This window comes from Bos mutus, chromosome X (assembly GCF_027580195.1).
Source record: "Bos mutus isolate GX-2022 chromosome X, NWIPB_WYAK_1.1, whole genome shotgun sequence".
NCBI lineage: Eukaryota > Metazoa > Chordata > Mammalia > Artiodactyla > Bovidae > Bos > Bos mutus.
This window is the reverse complement of record NC_091646.1, coordinates 109,020,168-109,045,294: the sequence shown is the minus strand read 5'-3', so window position 1 is coordinate 109,045,294 and position 25,127 is coordinate 109,020,168. Positions and strand designations below refer to the sequence as shown.

The 25,127-nt window shown below is 43.3% G+C and overlaps 1 protein-coding gene across 1 annotated transcript in view; it reads left to right on the top strand.

The window, feature by feature from the left end:
* The window catches only part of GUCY2F (guanylate cyclase 2F, retinal), a 90,879-nt gene that overhangs the window by 55,033 nt on the left and 10,719 nt on the right, over positions 1-25,127 (top strand). The window contains exons 8-14 of the mRNA XM_005905768.3: positions 1,907-2,083; positions 4,636-4,792; positions 10,166-10,315; positions 13,445-13,593; positions 16,547-16,710; positions 17,496-17,688; positions 21,946-22,120. Of these exons, the coding sequence (XP_005905830.2) occupies positions 1,907-2,083; positions 4,636-4,792; positions 10,166-10,315; positions 13,445-13,593; positions 16,547-16,710; positions 17,496-17,688; positions 21,946-22,120 (1,165 nt within the window). The remainder of the gene's footprint in view (positions 1-1,906; positions 2,084-4,635; positions 4,793-10,165; positions 10,316-13,444; positions 13,594-16,546; positions 16,711-17,495; positions 17,689-21,945; positions 22,121-25,127) is intronic.

Genomic DNA, 25,127 nt, shown 5'->3' with positions numbered 1-25,127 from the left:
TTCCAGGCAAGAGTACTGGAGTGGGGTGCCTTTGCCTTCTCCGATGATGTGTCTAGGTGTAGTTGTTCTCATCTTACTTGACCTCTCTGGTATTTAACGCATTTTCCTGAATTCCTTCCAGCATTTATCTCACCTTCCTGAAACTCTTCTTGTGGTGTTCATAATGTTCTAAATAAGCCTTTCTCTTTAGTCTCATTTCTAAGTGTTTATGTGGGATGTTCTTCCCTTCCCCATCCTTTAAATGTTGAAATTCCCTCCTTTTCTTTTTATTCTATATACTTCCTTGGGTTATCTCATTCACTCCCATTAATTTCATTTACCATTTACATGTTTACAATTCCCAGGTCTATTTATCCAGAATACACTTTTCTTCTGAGCTTCAAACTCTGATTATCTCCAGCCGTCTTTGAAATATTTCCAACTTGATGTTCCACAGGCCCTTCATTCTTAACATGTCTCAAACTGAATTAATCAGTCTTGTCATAACCCAAAATTTGTTTTCCCACTTTCTTAGGTCAGATTCTCTAAAAGCTGAGCCTGAGATGGGAATTCTTGTTCAAATTACTCATTGAAAGAATGCTCTCAAGAGAAAGGGAGTGGAATGCAGAATAAGGCAGTTAAAGGGAGAGGCATGCAGGATAAGGCAGAAGTCAAAGCTCGGCAAGTATGTGATCTCAGCTTGAGACTAGCTTCACTATGATCCTATGGGAGAAATACTGCCACACAAGTTATACCATGAGTTCCCCTTTGAGGCTAGGGAGTTGAACTTTTGTACAACTCCCAGTCAGTCAGTCATTACCTGGGATCTGTGAGTGGGCTCTAACATTTCAAGTAAGATAGCTCCCCTTTGAGTTGGGCTCTAGGACAATTTTCAAGAGAATGGAGCAACTGTGAATGATCAGCTAACATTTACAGCAGCTGGGAGATGCACGGTAAAGGGAATATGGGTGGGGTACCAACATATTCACTACTAAACCTCCTGAATTCCTTATATTGAGGTATATCACAGCCATCTATCCAGGAATCCAAGAAGAAATCTAGAAGTAATCATGTAACGCTTTTCTCTCTCATCCCCCATTAAATAGTAATAATAATAGATAACAATTGTTTAGTGCCCATAATATTAATTTTAAATTCTATAGTAGAGTTCTCAAAGCTGCACAGGATGTGGCTCCTGTCTATCTTTCCAGCCTTGTGCCTCATATTCTTTCCCTTACACTGTGTTCTGGCTACCCTAAACCTGTTGCAGTTTCCTCAGCATAACACGCTCTTCCTCTTGGGTGCCCTGCCCCCTGCCACCATGTTACCTTCATGCGGTCAGCTCTTACTTCCGCTTCATGATGGTTCAGACGTTACCTCCTCAGGCAAGCCTTCTCTGACCGCCAAGGCTGAATTAAACACTTCCCATCTGAGCTCCACTAGCATCCTGCTCTCCCTTTGATAGGACCTCGTTTCACATGGAAATGCGTCAGTCAGTTTGTGTGTCTATCACCTCTCTTCGAACGTGAGCCCTGTCAGGGCACTGATTTCAGTTTGTTTATCTTTGCATCACTAGCATGCAGTCCAATGCCTTGGACATTGTTGGGACACCCTAAATGTTTCTCATGTTAGTGAAAAAAATGAACGGATGCGAAGGCAAAATGTTGTCCAAATTCTAAATATTTCTTCTGAAACAAATTTTATGAGCTTTGGCCTGATGTTTATAGAAGCTATTTATTTTAATAGATGCTGCCTAGATGAATATTCACAGAAAGACAATCTATTCCACTTCTTACTGTACTAACCTTTTTAGTATTCCTAGGTCACTGAGCTCCACTCTGTCAGAGTCCCTAAAGAAACAGGAAGAAGGCCCCAACTCCAACTGAGACAGAACAGCTGTGACTCTCTTCTCTCCCTCTGTTTCCAGATGAAGGACCTGCGTCATGAGAATATTAACCCTTTGGTGGGCTTCTTCTATGATTCGGGGGTATTTGCCATTGTGACAGAATTCTGTTCCCGAAGGAGCCTGGAAGACATACTGATGAATCAGGATGTGAAACTAGATTGGATGTTTAAATCATCACTCCTGCTGGATCTCATCAAGGTTAATGGAAAGACTGAAAATCCAAGATTTTCCCCATAGATTAAAGCTTCAATATTTGGGGATGTTTTATTTTCCTTCGGTCATTTTCCTTGGATCACCCTCCACCTTCCTTCCCCGTGTTGGCCCCCACCTCTTCTCACAGCACCTTTGTTATTTGTTTTATATATCTGTTATAAGGTCCTGATAAAGAAAAAATTTGTTTGTTCCCCCCACTACCAATTTGAGGGCCAGATTTATCTGTACTTCCTATAGCCATTGGGCTTCTCAGGTGGCTCAGTGGGTAAAGAATCTGCCTCCAGTACAGGAGACACAAGAGATGTGAGTTTGACCCATGGGTGGAGAGTATCCCCGGAGAAGGGCATGGCATTCCATTTCAGTATTCTTACTGGGAGAACCGGACAGAGGAGCCTGGTGGGTTACAGTCCATGGAGTCGCAAAGAGTCAGATATGACTGAAGCGACTGAGCATGCACGCCTATAGCCATTGCGCACTCTTCTGCCTTAAGCACTCCTCTTCCATCCCATTTGTCTGCTTTCTGGATGTGGGGATAGGCTCATTCCTGGGCTCTTTAGTTCTACGTAGTCCCATTTCCTGGCTTTCACCTTCTAAAAGGTGGTTCAGGTTAGAAATAGGTGATAGGTCTTTACATCGGTCTGTGACATAGTTATAGATGTGGAACTCAGCATGACCAGACAGCCAAAAAGACTATTGATTCTCTCAGGCATCACTTCCATTCTCAGAGGCCAGGACTGTTAACAGCCTGTGGGGTTCACAAATGGGTCCATGTGTGCAATTCAGTGGAATCCATGAAATCCCTGGAATGATACGAAAATCGTGTCTATGTGCACCTGTAGTGAGCTGATCTGGATAATCAATGACTGGTTGAGCTTTCTGTATGTTAATCAGAGTCTTGACCCTTGTATTGTGGCCTAACCCTTTTTAAGGTAGCTTTATAGACATTATCTTGTTTCAATTTTGCATAAAAGAATTGTGATTAGCCTCCTTTTATGGAGGCTCTGAGAAGCAAAATGAGGGTTTTTTTTAATATAGTGTCTACCACACATAGTAGGTGCTCAGTAAATATTTATCAACCAGCTATTAAGTGACAGAGCTGATAATATAATTTAAATCTCCTAATTCCTATTCTAATACTTTGTCCACTCACTCCGTAAGCAAAGTCCCATGAGTTAAGGGAGAGTCCTCTAAATGAGTCCTCTGAGGCCCATGATGAATGAAACCCAAGTGTCTTGGGAGAAATCTCACCTACTGTAGACTCTGCTTGGAAGTACTGGGGACTACAGAATTTCCAGGATGCAAGATGTAAAGTGTACAAATGCAAAGGAGTGTCAAGTTGCAAAATAGAGACAGATATTGAAAAGGACTCAGCATAAACAATCCTGAGATTACTGCTCTAGAATATGGGTGAATTTGTATTTGAATGATTAAAGTCATCTGAAAAAGTCCCAGTACATCACATTTGAATGTCATATAAGATTGCCAAACAAACTGCGTAGTATTCGGCTTTCTTTTTTATTGTCTATTTTAAATTATAAAGACATATAAAATAAATTGCATATATTTTATATACTTATATTTTTTATGAAAGTTATATATTTTATATGTTATGAACATAAAACAATTCTATTTATAAAAATAATGTATTCAATTAAATTTGAAAGTCAAATGATATAAATATATATGGGAAAAGTATTGACAATTACACAACCCTCTTTCATATCCTCCCTCCAACTTCATCACTGCTGATCACAGTTTGGTGATTAGGCTTGCAATTCATTTTGTGTGTATTCACATACATTATAGATTTTGTTTGCTCTTTAAAATACATACTGTCACATAGTTCTGCAACTTCCTCTTTTTTCACTTACTTTGTGACTTAGATATGGTTCCCTATTAGTACATACAGGTTTGTCTTATTATTTTTTTAGCTGTTGCAAAATATTTCATAGTTTGGATGTACCACAGTTTGGATATCCCTTCTTGATAGCTGTTGATTGTATATCCAATTATATAATATAAAGCAGAGATGCAAAGAACATTCTTGTGTGTGTCTCCTTGTGTACATGTGCAAGCATTTGACGAAGTAAAATTTCCAGGTCACAGGGTATGTATGCATATACTTTCAATTTTGATTGCTGTTTCCAAATTACCCACTCAAAAGGCTGTGTCAGTTTCCATTCCTACCAGTAGTGGATGAGAGTTGGGCTAGACCTTTGGGGGGACAATCAGAATCTTCCATTTCTTGGCAATTATATGTGTATAGAGCCATCCTGTGTTTGAAATGTCAATAAATCTTGCCATAACATACAGTTCTTTACATCCACAAAATATGATTCTTCATCAAAGTGTAAAATTTTAGCACTAAAAGGGACCTGGAAACAATTCTTGCTGTCAAAAGTTTTGCTTTGCCTGCATATAAGAGAAAAAAGCTGAATTCCAGGACACAGTAGCTGTGAACAATCTCAGAAAGTGGCTCCAAAAGCACAAAACAGTTAAATAAGCTGCTAAATAAATCTTGTTTGTATCATCTGCAGGGCATGAAGTACTTACACCACAGAGAGTTTGCTCATGGGAGGCTGAAGTCTCGGAACTGTGTGGTGGATGGGCGTTTTGTACTCAAAGTGACAGATTATGGCTTTAATGACATCTTGGAAACGCTAAGACTCTCCCAAGAGGAACCTTCTGCAGAAGGTAAGCAATGTATTGTACCCTTGTGACGCACACAAGGTACTCCGAAGTTCACATGAGAGCCAGCCTTGGATTAAAGCCTCAGGCTGATTCAACTCCTCACTTTTGTTGAAAATCAGCCTCATTTCCAAGCCAAAGGAGTTGAATGAAATCTGCAGGCCGTAATCTCCACACAGCCCAACCTTCTGAACAAAGCCAGTGCAATGATGTTGAATTCCTGCTGGGGCAGGATTAGGTTATATTGTCTGGAGACCCCAGGTGTCCCTGGAGGAACTTGCTGAGTGCTAGGCACACAGTAGGTGCTCAATAAATACTTGTCAGATTGAATGGAAGGTAATTTGGTAGTTGGACTCCCACAAAGCCCGTTCTGGAATGGGATGTCACTAAAGCCTACCTTCGCTGTCTCTCTTTAGAGAGAAGAAGCAAGGAGGGGGCCCCCCAGCAAGTAAATGCTCCATGGGTTGTGTGGGATGGCGTCAGACGGAACTATGGCCTTCTAGGAAATCAGTAGGCATGGCTGTAATGCCCATATTGTGTTTTTGTCTTCTATTTGGTGCACCCTTGGCAGCACCAGACAATGCCTGTAGGGGTCATAACAGATCAAAGAAACAGGAGAAATCTGAGACTTCAGGGCTTGGGAGTGAGTGAGTGAGAGCTAGGAGGGAATGAACTGATGGAAAGGAAAAAGGAAGGAAGAGAAAGACGTAAGGAGAGAAAATGAATAGGGTTAAATAAATATAGGAAAGTAGCACATTAAATGTTTTAAGCAGTATTGCAAGGGGGAAGAGGGGAAATAATGACACAAAAATGGAAAAGCAGACAACCCAAAAGAGACAGAGAGAGATTCAAAATGACAACATATGCTCATATTCTTAAAAGAATCTTTGGTGTTAAAACTTTTAAAATTGCTGACTTTATAGGAGAAATGAAGACTGAAGGACACACAATGACACATGCACAGATAGAGACACAGTCCAGTCATCAGTGACATCATTTTTGTGCTTAATAAAGCCAGTGGAATATGAACCTTTAGGGAGTCATCTGGTCCAACTCACCCATTTTACAAATGAGATAACTGAGTCTTAAGATTTGCTCAAATCGTGCACCTACTTAGCAATATCAGTTCAGATCTTCTGAAGACTAGCTCCTATACCCAGCTAAATGAAAACATTGAATAACAATTTCCTCTTTCTCTGACCATCAGTGCTTTAAAGGACTTGAAGCTCTTAGTAATCACAATAGAAACATGTGCTATTGTCTTTCTTTATGTCTCTCTCTGTCTCTGTCTCTTCTTCCCTCTCTTTCTCTCTGTGGACCTGTTCTTGTTGACAACTGAATCCTATGGTTATTATCTGGCTAATCCTAATTTGAAATCTTGGAGTAGTTGCCCGGTGTTAGGACTAGGATGTTTGGATGACAGCTGCTGAGTGGGAAGTACTTATCTTCCTGTCAAAATTACTCACCTATAAAATGAAACACAATGTCCAGCTTCCTAGAATTCCATTCAACTCACAGGTTGACAACTTTCAAACTTAAGAAACTCTAGTTTTAGAGTAAGGACAGGGTACCTGCAGTGGTTTTTTTTGTTTGTTTGTTTTTGTTTTTTTGGTGTACTGTGTCTGTCTCTTTCCCTGTTTCTCCCTCTTACACTTTCATTTCATTCTCCAAATTGCAAGGGCAATCTGGATGCTCAATCCATTCTTCACACACTGAAGCCAGAGGGAGTTTCCTAAACTGCAAATCTGATCATGTTACAGTTGTGCCAAAACTCATTGAATGGCTTCCCATTGCTCTTAGGATAAAGTTCAAACTCCTTTACATGGCCTACAAGTCCTTCGTGGTTTGGCATGAGGACCTCTCATGCTTAACCACTGTCCCTATATTCCAGCAGTGCTGACTGCCTTCCAGTTGTTTATTTGCACTAGGTTCTCTCTTACTTCCAGAACTTTACATATACCTTGTTCATTGCTTGGAACACTCTTCCCTTCCTACTGTTACCCACTCATCTGAGTCTGGCTAAATTCTACTCCTTCCAGAAGGCTCAATTGATTCAAGAGGCTTCTTATGATTCCTTAGGCTTGGTGAAATTATCCTCTTTATGATCCTTTAAGGCATTGAACTTTGTTTTAATACCACACTTTGTTGGTAATACATGTTTAATTAGCTGTCTTCTCTCCCTCCCTAAACTATGTCTTGCGAAGGCAAGAAATAAGTTTGCCTCCCACAGTGCCTTTCACCGTACCTGGTGGAATAAATGTTTGTTGAATCAATGAATGAAAGAAATAAAGAAACTTGCTTCGCTCTACCTTAGATGACAGGGCTAATCGAATCTTACGATTGGAAGGTCTTGTAGATCGTCTGGCTCAATTTCTATTTTACATATGGGGAAGCCAAGGTTTAGGAAGGTGAGCTGATTAGTGACCCAGTTGAAATTGTGAACCCAGGATTCTTGACTTTTGCTCTGTGTTCTCTTGTATCGCATCACTGGCTCTCCAAGGTTGATTTTATCATCATAGCAGGGCTAAGAGTTAGCCCTGGTTCCAGTAAACACAAAACAAGCCAAAATGATTTTTTTTTTTCCTGAGAGTTCAAGTCTAATGGTAGGCAGTGGCTCTTACTGGGCTCTGGAATGGGAAGGGGGAGATGGGGGCATGTTGTAAGTGTATTCATTACTGCCTACTCTCAATTACACAAGTATAGTGCAGAAAAAGCATTTTAGCCATTAGCAACATACATGTAAGTGCTCTCTGAAAATAGTTTGGTAATGATTATATTTAATCACCCAGCTTTTTAACCGAGAGTTGTGTCCTCTTTTCCCTTCTTGTGCTGTTAAGTGTGCAGAGGGAGAGGATGCCAGGAACAAGCAGCTGCATACCATTTTCCCTGCCCCCCCCCTCAACAAACATGCCTGAAATCCCATGGTCAGTAATGTATTCCTTTGACTAAAGTATTATTCGGTCTTTTCAGTTTTATTTGCAAGCATCAGTTCACCTAGGCAAGGTGACTGATGGGCAAAACACTCCAGGAGTGGGCAGGGGAATTGGGGGACAAAGGCTGGGGACACCTGGAAGACAAAATGAGATGAGTATGTGCTTGGGGTAAGGCTAGAATTTCCTGGACCACCATTTAGATCAGAATGGGCTCCAAATAAGAATTTCCAGGGTGAGTTTCTCTTTCCTGGGTTTCAGCAACAAACCAAAATAATCTGATCTTTTATCCTCCTCCCTGCTTCCTAGGGCCTTGTCCTTTGGGCTCTCTTCCCAATACCCCAAATTTGACAAGCTGAAAAGTTAGCCAGTGTTTTTCCCCGCCACCCCCACCCTCAACAGACAGTCTTCTCCAGCCTCCCTGTCTGGTTGTCAACCTGTTGTTTATTCCACCTCTCTCCCGCGGAGGAGCGCCCTGTCCCTTCCTTGTCCATTTTAACCTTCGTATATAGCTCGGTCCTCATCCTGCTGCTGTCACCCCTTGCACCTCACCTCTGGCTCTTACTGTAATAATTTCCTAGCTGGTTTCCCTGATTCCAGCCTCTCTCCTCCTTCAATCCAGTTTGTGCAGGTTGCCAGATTAATCTTCGCGAACACAACTTTCATCAAATCCCTCTCCAGCTCCAGCACCCCTACTGCCTTTTGTATTCACTCCAAATGCCTTCATTTGGCTCTCGGGGCCTCTCACCTCCTGCCCTCATTCTTCCAGCCACCCTCCCTCCCCACTTCATCAACCTCATTTCTCATTTCTCATTATTCCTTAACAGAGCCCTTCTCTTCAGCCAAGCTAATCTGCTTATCATCACTCCCATCCACAATTTGCTCCTTTCTATCTCTTGTTCTTTTGCACGCACTGTTCTTTCTCCCTGCAAAGCCCTTACCCTCTCAGCTCTAGGAAACTGCATCCTTGACCTTCTTAACAAGCTCCTTTAAGATTTAACTTTTCCAGGAAGCCTTCCTGGAATAATTTGATCCGCTCAGTTTTTTTTTTTTTTTTATTAGCTCGAATCTCATGGAATTGCCAATATTGAACCATTTTTTGAGCTACAGAAGTAGCAATTTCACATTGTTCAATGTAAAACATTCCCATTTTAATCAGTATTTCTTTATATATTGCTTAAGGAAGCTTGCCCCCAAATTTCTGAGTCTCTGATTGCCATAACTCTTTGAATGCAGCATGTGTGCATGTGCTAGGTCTCTTCAGTCATGTCCGACTCTGTGCAGCCCTATGGTCTGTAGTTTGCCAGGCTCCTCGGTCCATGGCATTCTCCAGGTAAGAATATAGGAGGTGGATTGCCATGCCCTCCAAGGGATCTTTCTGACCCAGGGATCAAACCTGAATCTCATAACTCCTGCATTGGTAGTCAGGTTCTTTACCACTAGCATCACCTGCAGAGATTATATTTTTTTAATGGGTGCTTAATATTGGCTTTTAATAGATTTCCTTCCTTACATTATAGAGCTTCCCAGGTGGCTCAGTGGTAAAGAATCTGCCTGCCAATGCAGGAGCCACAGGAGACATGGGTTCAATCCCTGGGTTAGGAAGATCCCTTGGAAAAGGAAATGGCAACCAACTCCAGTATTCTTGCCTGGGAAATCCTGTGGACAGCTGAGCCTGATGGGCTATAGCCCATGGGGTCACAAAGAGTCAGATATGACTGAGTGACTATGCATACACTATACAGTGGCCCACATCACCATCTCTGTTGTATTGTAGTTAGGGGTACACATGTGTGTCTTGCCAACTGGTCTGTGAACTCTGCAAGGGCAAAGGCAAGGTCTAATTCATCTCTGCCACTGCCCCATCCCTAGCACAGTGCCTCATACATAGTAAGTCCTCAGTAAATAATTGTGGAACTGAGTTGAACGAATTGCTGCATGCTTTTGCTCTGCAAGGAACAGAGGAGGCTTGGGGATCTTCTAATCTTCAGTTAAGACCTGGAGAAATCAACTTGTGAATCCCCTAGCCCCAGCACATTCAAATTACCAGACACATGTAGATCTCAGCACACAGCAAATCCATGGCAACCAGTCTGGCAGTGTATTCGCCTTTCCCTGGCAGCTGGCCAACTGCTACTTGCAGGCTCAACAGAGCAAGAAAGCCAGCACCAGATAGTTTTTCTATTTCGAGCTTCTGTGCCCTTCCCCACACCTCTGCTGTGTCTGCCTGTATGCTCCTGGGGTGGGGAAAGTAGTATGCTTTTGCTGTGAGTAATTCCTAGATTCATAGATTCAGACCCTGGGGGCGGGAGGGCAGCACTAGCATGCCAGTCTGTCTTAATAAAAATATAAAGCAGTCAATAAAACAGCATCCTTGGAGCCCTTGAGGGCATTGCAAATGCTGTCAGTTAATTCTCCCTGGATTCATTACACAGTGCTTTCTTTTCAGAGTTGCTGTGGACAGCCCCTGAACTGTTGAGAGCCCCGAGGGGCAGCAGGTTACGTTCTTTTGCAGGAGACGTCTATAGCTTTGCCATCATCATGCAGGAAGTGATGGTCCGGGGCACCCCATTCTGCATGATGGATCTGCCTGCCAAAGGTAAGCAGGAGATGTGAAAAAGGTACCAGGACCCCACCATGATCCAGGTCGTCAGGCCAACCTAGGCTGTTGTGATTTGCCAAAAGAGTGAACACAATCCTGTGTCTGTGCTAACTGCCTGCTGGTCTGCAAGCAGCCTGTGCTGTGCGCAGGTGGCACTTGGAGCCAGAACGCTTTAGGCATTTGGAAGGAATTCCCCCCACCCGAGAAGCTGGTCCTTTTCTGAACTATGACATAAGCCAAGAGCCCACAGGACTTCTATGTTAGCTTTTTTTTTTTTTTTAGCAGCCCCCTACCATTCCTTTCAGATACCCCCTGCCAGAGATTTCAGTGCCCCCTCCATGATGCTCCTGGATGTCAGAATCCTCCCGTTTCCTTGTGACCTGCAATAGTCTTTCATCCTTATCTCCCATCAGAATCTTTGGCTACCAGGCAAAAGTTTGAGGGGAAACAGGATGCTGACATATTCTAAAAGTATGAACTGACGAGATATTAAGTAATTAGGAATGGAAAAATAGTAAGTTTATTAGTGGAGGACCCTGCTGACACTGCTTTAACCAAGTGATCAAGGAATATCAACATCATGTCTCCCCTGCCATAATGCACTGAGAAGGGCACAGTACCACCCTTGTGGTCTTCTTGCCCCCAAATGCATAACCTCAGTCTTACCATGAGAAAACATCAGACATAGCCCAACTGAGAGGCATTCTGACTGGCCAGTACTCATCAGAAGTATCAAAGTCATGAAAGACAAGGAAAGAATGGGGAACCATCACAAACTGGAGGAGACTGAGACAGAACAATGAAATATGATATGGATGTTGAATTGGGTTGTGAAACCAAAAAAAGGATATTAGGGGGAAAATAATGAAATTCAAATAAAGACTCTAGATTAGTAATAAGCATTGTACTGATATTAACTTCCTCTGTACTGTGATTTTATAAGTTGCTAACATTAGGGGGAAGCTGAGTAAAGGAGATATAGGCAATTATTGTACTTTTAGTTTTTTACAAATTTTCTGGAAGTCTAAATGTATTTCAAAATACAAGATTTTAAAAATGCAAAATCAAACCAAACCTAAAATACTTAGTAGTGTTTTGCCCCACTCAAAGCTTTATTTCTACTTAAACCCCCTCCCCAACAGTTCCTCATCACAAGTTAAATGAAGCCCAGTCTCCTCACATAAGACGCACAATCTGGTCCCTAGCTGCGTCTCTAGGCTTATCTTCTATCATTCTTCATACTCCAGCTAAGCTATGTGACTGGCAGTGCCTTGAAATCACCACCATCTCTCCCACCTTGGTGCCTCCACATGTGTTGCCTGTGCCTTCTCCCCACCTTGTCTCATTCAACTCATGTCACCTTCATTGGGAAACCTTCTCTGACCTTTTAAGTGTGGGATGGATGTCCCTTCTGTGCTCTCCTGTACGTATGCCTGCTAGAGCACTTATATCACTGGTCCTTGTTTATCTTTCCAATTGAACTGTGAGCTCCTCAAGGACATGAACCATGCTGGGCCTAAGGACAGAGGTGACCTAGTTCACTTGTCAGTATTCTGACACAGGGACAAGGGAACTTGATGGTATTCTGAGAAAGAGACTCCCTGTACTAGTGAGTTGGGTGGGGAAGTTGTACTTCATAGGGTCAATTTCCATGGAATTTATTGCACTGGGGCCAGGGTGAGAGATATGAAGGAGAAACCATCACCATATGGGCCAGCCTGAGTTAGCAGAGCAGAAGGTGTCATGTTACAAGGAGCAGAGGCAACAACTGAAATTCTTTCATGAAGGCTAGGTGATACTTCTTATGTAGTATAAAGCCATACTGCTGGAGGGTTTTAGCCAAGGCAAAGGTAGGAAAGACACGCTGGTGGTGCCAGCAAGGTTTGGTTCATGATGAGGATGTGAGAGTCAAGGGTGTGAAGAGGGGACTAGGGATAAGAAATGAGCTGAAGAGATAGTCAGGGCTTGGATTTTATTCTGTGGGTAATAAAAATCCATAAAGAGATTTCAAGCAAAAAAACGACATGGCCAAATTCATGTTTTCAGAATGGTTTGGAGAAGGCTAGGCTGGAAGCAGAGAGACCATGCAAAGTCTGATACATAGTAAATGTTCCACTCAGAGTGGAAGTCAAGTGCTAGCAGCCAGGAGGATCCCAATGAGGCCCTGAATGATTTAATGGTGATCTTAATTCCCTTCCCCTAGAGACCAGGCAGGGCCCATAACCTGGGCCTTCAGTGGGGGCTCATTGGGTCTACTGTGGGGATTGAAAGGCTTAGATATTTGGGGGTGGGTGAAAGGAGCCAGATCATTGAAGCAATGGATAAATAACAAGGTCCTACTGTATAGCACAGGCTTCCCTGGTGGCTCAGTGGTAAAGAATCTGCCTGCCAGTGCAGGAGATTTGATCTCTGTGGATTTGATCCCTGTGTCAGGAAGATACCCTGGAGAAGGGAATGGCAACTCACTCCAATATCTTGCCTGAAGAATTCCATGGACAGAGGAGTCTGGTGGGCTACAGTCCATGGGGTCACAAAGAGTCAGACAACTGAGGGACTAACACTTTCATATATAATTATGATATATACCAGAAATTAACACAACATTGTAAATCAAGTATATCTCAATAAAAACATAAATAATATATAGCAGAAGCAGAACAAAGCTGTGCTTAAATGATTTTTGTTGTTGTTTAGTCATTAAGTCATGTCTTTGCGACCCCATGGAATGTAGGCCACCAGGGCCCTATGTCCATGGGCTATCCCAGGCAAAAATACTGGAATGAGTTGCCATTTCCTCCTCCAAGGGATCTTCCCGACCCAGGGATCAAACCTGCATCTCCTGCATTGGCAGGCAGATTCTTTATCACTGAGCCACCAGGGAAGCCTGCTTAAATGATACCAAATACCTCAGTTAATTATTAATAGTTTCTCACTCCCTTTCTCAACTGATTGATATAGCCTTTGCTCAGATATAATTTATATTCAGGCCACCTAAGGAGAAAGTGAAATAGATGGCCTTTTTGTGGTTTCTCTTGCCCAACGTCATTCTTGTTTAAAACTCAATTATCTTTACCAAATCTCGGTACTTTCCCAATTTGTAGACCATTTTTTTTTGCTTCCTAACAGAAATCATAGAAAGAATTAAGAAGCCTCCTCCAGTGTACAGACCAGTGGTTCCTCCTGAGCATGCACCCCCAGAATGTCTCCAGCTGATGAAGCAGTGCTGGGCTGAGGCTGCAGAACAACGACCAACATTTGATGAAATATTTAACCAGGTAAGGACTCTGTGAAGCTTAGCACTGCCCAGAAGCCATCCTGAAGCCAGCCTACCAAAACGAACTTCTTGGGTTCTCATTATACTGTGGAAGGACCCTCTTGCAAGAGAAGAAGGCATTCGTCATGGGGATGAAGCACGGAACTGGCTATTTGAAGGCCCTTTGGTGCTGGATCATCTCCAGTACATCCCCCAAGAGAATTAGGATTCGTTTTGGTCTCTCCTATATCTGAACCTCTGCTCCATACCATCCACAATCTGACCTAACTGACCTTTCAAAGATGAACTTGAACCACTAAGCATTTGCAAGGCAATGTCATTGAGACCATTAGTAGAAGGAGTAGGTGGATCCTGGAATAAATGGGGACCCTCATAGAGCCCTGTTTGCTTTGGAAACTCCAGAGAACTCTGATGTGTATCTCGTTTAAGTGAAGCCAGATTGTTTTTGGAGGGTATGGAAAAATATGAGGAGTTTGAAAGGGTTTTCAAGATGGAAGGAAGTGCAAATATGGAGTACAAAAGCAGGAGATTCCTTTGGTTCCTAGGGAACTACTTGAGGCAATAAGCCCTGTGTGCTCAGTCATGTCTGACTCTTTGCGACCCCATGGACTGTCACCTGCCAGGCTCCTCTGTCCATGGAACTTCCCAGTCAAGAATACTGGAGTGGGTTGCCATTTGCTTCTCCAGGGGACCTATGCAGGGATCAAGCCTGTGTCTCCTGCATTGGCAGGCGAATTCTTTACCATTTAGCCACCTGGGAAGCCCTACTTGAGGCAATAAAGTACATGAAAAGTGATAAGTTCCCTCCTTAAGATACTGAGTTTCTAAAGAGCTTGACTCCCTAGCATTCAGGATTCAACAGGGAAAATGAGGAGCGGAGAGAGAGCCCTGCTAAGGGAGCCCTGCTAGGGTGCGGTTCCTATGTCAGAGCATGCACTTGAGGGCTTTGTTCAAATGAAAGGATACCGAAACTGAGGGAGTGCTGTGTCAGCAGCGGCGGAGAGGCTTTTGAACCTGGGTGGTGTACCGCACTGAGATGCTCAGTGAGTGGCAGGTATCTGAGGTGGAAAACAGAAAGACTTGGATTGAAAGCCTGGGGGGCTCTGAATATTAAGTCATCCATGTCCCCGTCTCAGAATGCCTCCATTAGCCTGACTGAGTCTCTTGAGGACACTCAAACAGGTGTTCAATAGTAGTAGGGAAAAGGCACAGAACTATGGAGGTCAAATTTCTGAAAACTTACCATGAGGCAGGAAGAAAAGCATTCACCCTGGTGTTGATGCTAGAGATGTTATTTCAGAAGGCAGCAGAAAGGCCGATGATAGATAGAAGGAGTGCACATCATATGACTTTCAAACAGGATGGCTTGGGGCTGCCCTCACTGAAATGCCTCCCCAATCCCTGCAGCTAAACCAACTGAAATGGGAAGAGGAGGAGGCTCCCTGGGTTAGGCAATAGGGGAATTGGAAAGATCCCCTGTAGGGGGCACAGCAACCCACTCCAGTCTTCCTGCCTGGAGAATCCCATGGACAGAGGAGCCTGGCGCACTACAGTCCATGGGGTCACATGGAGTCAGACACTACTGAGCATCTGAGCACCAAAGCATCTGAGTTGGCTCCTGTGATTACCAACAGGACCTCGGTGGACAGGTAGATGCAGACCAGGCTCAGAAGGAAGCTCATAGTGTTAGCCTTGGGGCATTGAGTGCTACGTAGAACACGTGTGAACCCTTATGTGTATAAAAGGGTTCATTGGGACAGATTCCTAGGTATTTGTTGAGCAGAATTACCACCAGTCTTCTCTTGGTGTCAACCCAGCCTTTTGCCTGCTTTTATAGCAGTAAGAAGGGGCTACCCTTCATGAAGATTGAAGGCAGGAGGAGAAGGGGATGACAGAGGATGAGATGGTTGGATGGCTTCACCCACTCAATGGATGTGAATTTGAGCAAGCTCCAGGAGTTGGTGATGGACAGGGAAGCCTGATGTGCTGCAGTCCATGGGATTGCAAAGAGTCAGACACGATTGAGTGACTGAACTGAACCAATGTTATGACAAGCTCCTTGTCCCTGTAGATGAACAGGGTCCAGGGAGGGCATATTGCAGATCTGTGGCATGCAGCCACCTCTAAAGGATCAGGGGCAAGACCAGTTGAATTTCTACATGACCCGGACATGAAGGCCAAGTGTTAGGAGACACCGTTATTCTTGGGCCCCATGGTAAGAAATAAGGATAGATCTTACCATGTAGATCTTACCAGGCTTTCCTGGTGGCTCAGATGGTAAGGAATCTGCCTGCAATGCAGGAGCCCTGGGATCGATCCCTGGGTCGGGAAGATCCCCTCGAGAAGGAAATGGCAACCCACTCCAGCCTTCTTGCCTGGAGAATTCCATAGACAGAGGAGCCTGCAGGGCTACAATCCATGGGATCACAAAGAGTCAAACATGACTGGGCGACTAACAAATATAGAAAAAAAAATGTATATCTTGGGTCACATTTAAGAGGTCAAGGAACCTCCAGCTGACCAAGAACTGGTAACATGGTGGCATTAGAAGACAAGTATAGTTTTGTAGGTTGATGATCTAGAAGAGTAAAAGAGCCCTCCTTTTTCTCTTATCCCACTTCACGACTAGCCTGAGCTCCAGACCAAATCCTCTTGCCTTTGAAGTGGCTACTGCTTCAAAGTGTTAGCATCTCAGAACTGAAGGATACTGACCAGAGAGCACCTTTGCTTAGACTTGAAAGAACCAGAAGGGTAGCGGAAGAACTACTCAGGGAAAAAGAGCCTTGTGAATGGGCCAGGGTGACAAAAGAGTGAGAAGTGACTTTTCCTATTTATACCTGGCTTTACCTCTCTTGCCCTGGCGTTTTAGAGGAAGGGTGATAAAGGGTCTTGCTCCACCACCTCTAAGCTTAAGGAGTAAGGATTCTCTGGCTCTCTTTCTGCTTTACTTCCAGTTTAAAACTTTCAATAAAGGGAAGAAGACTAATATTATTGACTCTATGCTTCGGATGCTGGAGCAATATTCTAGCAACTTGGAAGATTTGATCCAGGAGCGAACTGAAGAGCTGGAAATTGAAAAACAGAAAACGGAAAAGCTCCTAACACAGATGCTCCCACCGTATGTGTGAACACCTGAGGAGTGTGAATGCTTGTAACTGTGTTCTATTAAAAATAGAAAAAAAAAGTGCTCATCAGCTAACTGCTCCCTCCCTGTGTCCTGTACCCTCTCTACTCCCAGTAGGTTTGAGTCACACCTTCAAATCAAAGAATTGGAAAACCCAGGGAGCAGAGCACACTTCCTAATTTTCCACTTCTTGTGGATCATGCTAGTCATTTACATTTTTGATGCCTTGGTTTTTCTATTTGTCACTTCATGACTTTGCCTGGAAGTTGACCAATTAAAAGGAGACAATTTTTTGAGCTCCTAGAGGGAAGTAGCTGGGTTGTTTTTCTAGGCTTTTCCTTCCTTAGAGTGAGAGCCTTATGTGTTGCTACCGTTTCCAAATTTTTCAAGTCCCCTTATCATGATCTGCTAGGAGATAATCAGGGAAGTTAGTTTCCTGCAAAGGCAACCTCCTGGGAACATTTTGTGCCCCCAGGTAGGGTGGAGTGGGTGGGTCGGGGGAAGCAGAGAAAGAAGGATAGAGAGTTGGAAAAAGTCCACAAAGGAACAAACCAGGACTCTGCTCAATGATGTATTCCAGCACCTGGCACATTGCCTGGCACATTGTAAGCACTCAATATCTGTTTGTAAAATAAACAAAAGAATGAGTGTTTGCATCCCAGTGACATTTTCTTCCTTCTTACCTACATGGCAGTGAATTTTGGAGAAATTGTGTTCTAGCAGATGTGGCCTGGAGGGAAGCCTGTGTCCTCTGAGGAATGTCTGTGTCTGCTTTTCAGATCAGTTGCTGAATCTCTCAAAAAGGGCTGCACAGTCGAACCGGAGGGCTTTGACTTGGTCACCTTGTACTTCAGCGACATTGTGGGCTTCACTACCATCTCAGCCATGAGTGAGCCCATTGAGGTGGTGGATCTTCTCAATGACCTGTACACCCTCTTTGATGCCATCATTGGCAGTCATGATGTCTACAAGGTACGTCACTTAGCAAGACAATATGTTCCAGAGAGCAATTTTGATATGAGGCCCACCTGTGTGTACTCCAAAATTGAAGGAAGGATGCAATTGTATCAAATGCTGTTATTTAGGAATTAAAATTTAAATAGTATACCACTTCCATTGGTCTCCCTTTGAAAACGAAGGCCAAATAAAATTCATATAATGTCACATTTTTCAAAATAACAAGCTCAACATGGCAAGAGATTGCTGGTCAGATTTCTCTTGAGCTGTTTTCTAGAACTGGGACTAAGAAGAGGTTGAGACCAAAAAGTATTATTGTTCTTCAGTTTCCAAGTACCCACAGGGCAGGCACGGAAGGGCATACAGAAGTGATAGTGTTTGGCCCATAGTTGATGACTAAGTTCATCTTGGGAAAATTTGTGTGTATATAATACATGGTGTTAAAATTTGGTTCCCTCCTTTAGGTACTGTTTTTATACAGGAGGAAACTCGACTTTGGACCTGAGGCTCTCTGGGATTGCTACAGAGTAACCTAAAGCCCACCTAGTGGTCTGAGGTCTCAAGAAGTGACTAATTGTGAGGTTGTAACCTGCTGCTCCCCAGAGAAGGCAATGGCACCCCACTCCAGTACTCTTGCCTAGAAAATCCCATGGAAGGAGGAGCCTGGTGGGCTACAGTCCATGAGGTCGCTAAGAGTCGGACAAGACTGAAAGACTTCCCTTTCACTTTTCACTTTCATGCATTGGAGAAGGAAATGGCAACCCACTCCAGTGTTCTTGCCTGGAGAATCCCAGGGACGGTGGAGCCTGGTGGGCTGCCGTCTCTGGGGTCACACAGAGTTGGACACGACTGAAGCGATTTATCAGCAGCAGCAACCTGCTGCTCCCACTTGCCCTGATCCCTCCAGCATGTCACTTTCCACTCTTTCTATCAAAGGTGGCAGAAGATGAGTGGAGAACAGATGACTATATTCACTCATTTCGGTGCCATGCTTCTTTCCCCTTGATTGTATGTGTTGCCCTGTCTCTGGGCAGAAAAATGACTAAAAATCTCATAGCAGTGTAGGAACATGTCCATGTTGTCTGCAACATCGAAATTTGTTTTAGTGATGGAAAAAGATGCCCCAGGCATCCCACACTTTAGACAGCTCCTCTGTCCCAGGAAACCAGCTGAAGCTGGAGAATGAGTAGCTCCATTCATTGGATCCTTCACAGTAGCCTGAAAGGTTCCAATTCTCAAATCACACACAGGGCAGTGTGTCTATCTCAGATTAGACAGGGCTCTTTCAGGTTAAGTAGAGAGCCTCAGGGCTAGGCCAAGCTGCCTAAATAGGGCTCAGAAACAGGCATCATGCCTGTCAATCAGCAGAAGCTGCAAACTAATCAAGAAGCACACATGGAAACCATGGTGCAGGAAAAATCCATGGAATCAGACTACCCGTCTTGTTGAATTCAAGCAGCCTGAAGAGAAAAACAAATCACTGAAAGCTAATTCAGTTGAAATTAAAATCAAAGATGATTCAGTGTGGGCAGTAACACAGCCACGAGTTTAATCAATCCAGCTGATATTGTTCAGACAATTGTTGGGGGTCTTGGGAATGAGGCTGTTAGGTATTTTGATACTTCATGGCTGCAATAGGAAGGTAGCAGGCTGTTTTCAGGACAGAGTAGGGCTATATGAATCCAAAAATTACATCTAAGTATTCAGTCCTTTTTAATAAAAACAACACAGTACAGAGGAAATAAAAATTGAACCAGTGGCAAATCACCAAATCCGTTTGTGTTTTCATTTTCTTTACCTATAAAATTGGAATCACCTCCCCTGGCACTTGATAATCTGAAGTGGAATGAGAAGGCTGCTGCAAAATCATGAAGTTGGTGATTTGTTCTCAGTTTCAGTTCCTACTACCACCCCATCTTAACCAGACCTTTTCTATGCCTCATCTACCCTTTCTGTGTCCTTATTCTGGTTTATGCAACCCATATTCCCCACATCAGTGTCACACCAAGGCCAAGAAGCACCCATGTTCCCTGTCCTTCTAATTTTCTCATCCATATCCGTGGGGTCTCCTGGGTGACTGACTCGGTAAAGCTGAAGGATCAACCACCAGTCAATGATAATAGCCAGCCAGTGAGTTTCTCCCTCCCGTACATATAGTATTTGCATTGTACCATTGCCTTCTTCTGTGTGAACAGGCATGCTTATTTATCTGAGTGCAGGAATCCTTTTCTCAAATTGTATCAGGTAAGAGAGGCCCTGAATGGAAGTATCCTGAGGTACAAAGCCCCATAGGTGCAAAAGATCACTATAGAAAGTCATAATGTGGAGCCTATTGCCAAGTACTAAATTTTATCTGGAACTGAGTCATAGGCACAGTCCTATGGTTTATTTCAAGACATGTCAGTTTGGCTATGATGATGATGATGGTGATGATGATGATGGTAATGGCTGGCACTTATCATCCCCCAGGCAGGTTTTAATTGCTTTGACATTTATTAAGTTATTTTGTCCTTAAAACACTCTATGAGGTGGGTGCTCTCATTATCCCTGTTTTACAGATAAGGATACTAAAGCACAGAGTGGAAAAGTTATGTGACTACGGCCACACAGTTTGTAAAATGTGCATCTGGGATTCTAAACAAGGCTGTGTGACTTCAGAATTTCATGCTCTTAACCATGGCGCCCTGTGAGTGCAGTTATTTAGGAGAACATAGATTTTTGGGGCCATTTAAGAAAAATTATTCATTTTAATTAAAGGATAATTGCTTTACAACATTGTGTTGGTTTCTGCCACACATCAACATGAATCAGCCATAAGTATACTTATGTCCCCTCCCTCTTGAACCTCCCTCCCACCTCCCACCCCATCCCACCCCTCTAGGTTGTTAAAGAACCCTGGGTTAAGTTCCCTGAGTCATACAGCAAATTCCCATTGGCTATCTATTTGCCATATGTTAGTGTGTATGTTTCCATGTTGCTCTCTCCATTTGCCCCACCCTCTCCTGCCCGCAGTGTGTCCACAAGTCTGTTCTCTATGCCTGCGTCTCCATTGCTGCCCTGCAAGTAGGCTCATCAGTGCCTTCTTTCTAGATTCCATAGATATATATGTCAAGATATGATATTTGTTTTTCTTTCTGACTTACTTCACTCTGTGCAATAGGCTCTAGGTTGATCTGCCTTACTAGAACTGACTTAAATGTGTTCCTTTTTATGACTGAGTAATAGTCCATTGTATATGTGTACCACAGCTTCTTTATCCACTCATCTGTCGATGGGCATCTAGGTTGCTTCCATGTTCTAGCTATTGTAAATAGTGCTGCAGTGAACACTGGGGTACATGTGTCTTTTTCAGTTTTGTTTTCCTCAGGGTATATGCTTAGTAGTGGGATTGCTGGGTCATATGGTAGTTTTATTCCTAGTTTTTAAGGGAATCTAGGAGAATATAAAGTTTTAACTGAATGGAAACTTATACTAGCAGAGTCTGACTGGCACATTTCATAGACGTCCCTTCAGCTTACTTATCTTTTGGATTTACTTGCAAAGCTTCACCTCACTAGTCACTAGAAAGAGTGGATACACTTCTGTGGGGAAGATGAGGATCACAGAGTCACCTTTATTCACGGGTGTCCAGCTCTAACTGCCACCTGCAAAGCAGTGGAGGGCTAGTACTGCTGCTCCTTAGAGAGGTAGTGCTAGGACAGGGAGCTGGTGGGAGAAGACAGTTCTCACACCCAAGGAAGCTGCAAAACTGTCATATTAGCAAAGTAAAGCAGAAGGAACAGACTGTTTCACTTCCTTCCTTTCCTTTTCCCTATATTTGCCTTAAAGCTACCCTAGCTCTTTGACCCCAAATGGTCTAGAGAAATGCTTTCTGGGAAAGCACCTTCTCCAAGGGTGCTCCCCAGTGAATATCCATGGACAGTCCCATAAATTTCCCCTTTCCCTTGCCCCAGGAATTATTTGGAGCCAGATAGTTCACTAGGGCCAGACAGGAACCTGAGAAGTAACTGTAGAATCTATGGGTGTAAGACTTAAACATCAGTATGTTTTAAAATGAAGTTTCTTAAGTGATTCTACTGTGCAGCCAGGCCTGTGAAACACTGAGAGTCTCTTTCTGACTTCCTCACTTTACAAGAAGAACACTTAGCGTCCATCATACCCTTTAACTGTATGAAAGGTCACACGTGCACTCATATATGCATGCTCACACACACACACACACACAGACACACACATTATTTACTTGCTAATTCTATTTCCCCTGATTTCCAGGTAGAGACTATTGGAGATGCTTACATGGTGGCCTCAGGCCTCCCAAAGAGGAATGGTATGAGGCATGCAGCTGAGATTGCAAACATGTCCCTAGACATCCTCAGCTCTGTGGGTACCTTCAAGATGCGGCACATGCCAGAGGTGCCGGTCCGGATTCGAATAGGCCTGCACTCAGGTAACAACCAGCAGCTAAAGTGGGAGAAAACATTATGCACTTCAAGGGAAGGTTGGAAACAGAAGGAAGAGGGTAGCTCTTCCCTGATTATTGGCAGCTGGATTATCCAGGTGTCTAGTGCTGCATCATTCCTTTTCGTCTCCCCATTTCCTCTCCTTCCAGCACCTGCCCTACCCCAGTGGGCAGCAGCTCTTGTTCTAAGTACCAAACCTTTCCAGTCCACCTTTCTTGTTAGAGCCAACATCTCTGTGTTTATGATACAAGACCAGCCTGCGTATGTAGTATTTAAAGGATCGTTCCTTTAATTCGTTGAAGTCTCAACTCCTGGAGTATTTATTCTCCCACCTTCCTCCTCACTTGCTTGAACATCTTCAGGATGCCCCTCATTGTACCCTTTCCATCTGTCTTTATACATTCCCAGGTATCTACTCAGGTCTCTCATCTACTAGCTTCTACTCACCTCCTGTTTATCTTTGCTCTTCTAGCCCCCTTTTCTTCTCCCATCATTTTCATCCCTTTCCTACCAAATTTTGTAGAAGGATGATTGACGTTTATCACACCATTTCTTCACTGTCCACTCCCTCTTTAGCCCCTTTGCCATCTGGCTTCAGCCCTCATCACTTTTCCCAGTCCTAGTCTGCCCCTATCTCTGCAGCACTTGGTATTCTTGACAATTCAGCACCCCCCCCCCCACAATTGGCTTTTATGACCTGCTCTTCACTCTCTGAATGCTTCTTGTCCATTTCATTTACTGGCTCCCTTAGCAATCCCTGCTCTCTAACTGCTCCCACATTTTCTGCAAAGCTCCGAGCTGTGATCTCCTTGCTCTCTGTATGTCCTAACCTCAAATTCATTTCTCAACTCACTCCAAACTGGCTTTCATTTTCTACCATTGTCTGATAATCTCATCTGTCTTTGTCTGTGTGCATGCTCAGTTGTGTCCGACTCTTTGCAACCCCAGGGACTGTAGCCCGCCAGGCTCCTCTGTCCATGGAATATTCCAGACAAGAATACTGGACTGGGTTGCCATTTCCTTCTCCAGGATCTTCTGCATCCAGGGATCCAACCTGCATCCTTTGTACTTCTGCATTGGCAGGCAGATTCTTTACCACTGTGCCACCTGGGAAGCCTTCTGTCTTTGTCTATATTGATATGCTCCAGGGTTCTGTCCTTCATCCACTGTTTCTCTCCCCTACTGTGCTCTTCTGGGTGATCTCATCCATATCTGTGGTTTAACTACCACTTGTGTACTGATGACTTTCAACTCTACAACTTCAACACCTGTCTTCTTCCTTAAGCTTCAGCCCTGTATATCAGACTTACTGCTGACATTTCCATTTGAATGTTCCACACAGACATCAGACCAACACATCCAAAACAGAGTGATTTCTACCCATATAAATGATCTCTTCTTCCTGTATTTATTTTCTATTTAAGTTGGTGTCACTACCATTCACCTAGTTATTCCAGTTCGTCTTGAGAGTCATCCTCCTTGACTCTGCCCTCACCCTGATCTTCACCATTTAGCCAATTACTAAGTCTTACCTTTTCAATATTTACATTCAATATTTCCATTTTACCTTTTCAATATTTCTTGATTCTGTCTTGTCTCTTCTTGTCTCTCACTACTCAAGTCTAGGCCACCAGCATCTCTTGCCTGGATCACTGCCATAGTATCTTCTTGCTTCCACTCTTGCTTCTTTCTGTCCATCCTTTTCATAGTTATCATCACAATCTGTCTTTGCTTGCTAGCTTATTATACTATAAGCTCCTTGATGGCAGGCACCAGATCTTACTCATGTTTATATCCCAAATGCTTAGCATATAGGTGATTTTCATTACTTTTCTTTTAAACAGGAGCCTTCGTCTCTCATTGCTGCTTCAGTTTCACATCAACAACTCCCCTTGGCACAACTCTTCTTGGATGATTTACCATTACTTCAAATCTTGCATTTCTAAAACTTCAAGTCATCTTTTCCCACAAACCAGCATAAGTTCCCAGGCCCACATGCTAATTTTCTCATGGTTGTCAATCAGCCAGTCAACATGTCTGTTGGTTCTCCTTCCCTAATGTCTCTCTTTTATTACTCCTTTTTGCCCTCTATCATCACCTCCTTTCCAGTACTTACAACTTTGTGCTTGAGTTACTGTAATAGTCACTTAACTGTTTTCCCTGGTTTTACTTTCTCCCCTTTCAGTGCATTCTATACACTGATGCGAGAAAAAAAGAAAAAGAAATTTCATTATGTAATTCCCTGCTCAAAATTCTCTAGTGGTTCAAGGTCCACCATCTTGTACAACCCAATAGCCAATCTTGTCTCTAGTTTCTCCCCAGGCACCTGAACTAAGCAGACTGCTTTCTATAAGAGCTTCCCAAAATTCCAAACTCGAGCCCAACCACAAACCTTTGATTTTTGTCCCTTTTCTCCTACTCAAATCCAACTCACTCATCAAGATCTAAATCAAATCCTACCTTCTCCATTGGATCTTTTTGGACTGAACCAAGCCATAATAAGCAACCCCTCTCCTATTTTCTAAACTATTAGAGCACTTCTGCCTGTACCATTTATCTTGCCTCAACCATATATTGTCTTGGATTGTTGCTTAATTGCTTCTGGTTTGGTAGTCTCCTCTCTTCAATTAAGCTCTAAATTCCTACAGAACTGAGGCTATATGATACATTTCTTTTTTATTCCCCTTGGTGCCTAGTTCGGTGCTCAGTGAATGCTTCTTAATGGGTGAGACATGAATTATAATACAAAACATAACTTTTGTAGTTTTCTTTTTAACTTTTATTCTTACAAATGAATGTTCAGAAGGAATTTTTTAGAGCAAAAATAATTATTTTGTGTGTGCATGCTTAGTTGCTCAGTTGTGTCCGACTCTATGGGACCCCATGGACTTAGCCCGCCAGGCTCCTCTGTCCATGTGGATTCTCCAGGCAAGAATACTGGAGTGAGTTGCCATGCCCTCCTCCAGGGGATCTTCCCAACCCAGGTCTCTCGAA